The sequence below is a fragment of the Penaeus monodon genome, chromosome 19, assembly GCF_015228065.2.
Source record: "Penaeus monodon isolate SGIC_2016 chromosome 19, NSTDA_Pmon_1, whole genome shotgun sequence".
Taxonomy (NCBI): domain Eukaryota; kingdom Metazoa; phylum Arthropoda; class Malacostraca; order Decapoda; family Penaeidae; genus Penaeus; species Penaeus monodon.
Window position 1 is genome coordinate 34,889,307 of NC_051404.1, and position 280 is coordinate 34,889,586.

At 46.4% G+C, this 280-nt stretch overlaps 1 protein-coding gene across 1 annotated transcript in view; it reads left to right on the forward strand.

Moving 5' to 3' along the window:
• LOC119585399 (adenylyl cyclase 78C-like) overlaps positions 1 to 280 on the forward strand; it is a gene marked incomplete in the record, with an annotated part of 159,642 nt that overhangs the window by 125,894 nt on the left and 33,468 nt on the right. The window contains 1 exon segment of the mRNA XM_037934062.1: positions 86 to 165. Coding sequence (XP_037789990.1) covers positions 86 to 165 — 80 coding nt within the window.

Here is a 280-nt window from a genome sequence, read left to right on the forward strand (position 1 = left end):
ATAACAAATAGACCTAAGATATCCCAATTACAACCTGAAATTCCGATTAGATTTGATAACGCGATCCCCTCTCCCTCCCCCACAGCCCTCGCCAGTCAGTGCAGTGCCCAAGAGCTGGTCAGGGTCCTTAATGACCTCTTCGCCCGCTTCGATCGCCTTGCTAGTGTGAGTATCTGAACTGCTTACTAGCTGGTTATGGGCTTTTCTAGTTAATGCTACTAGTTTGTGGTAGCAGCTACTTGTGGACTCAAAATCGTTATGGTTATGGCTGTTGTTATTC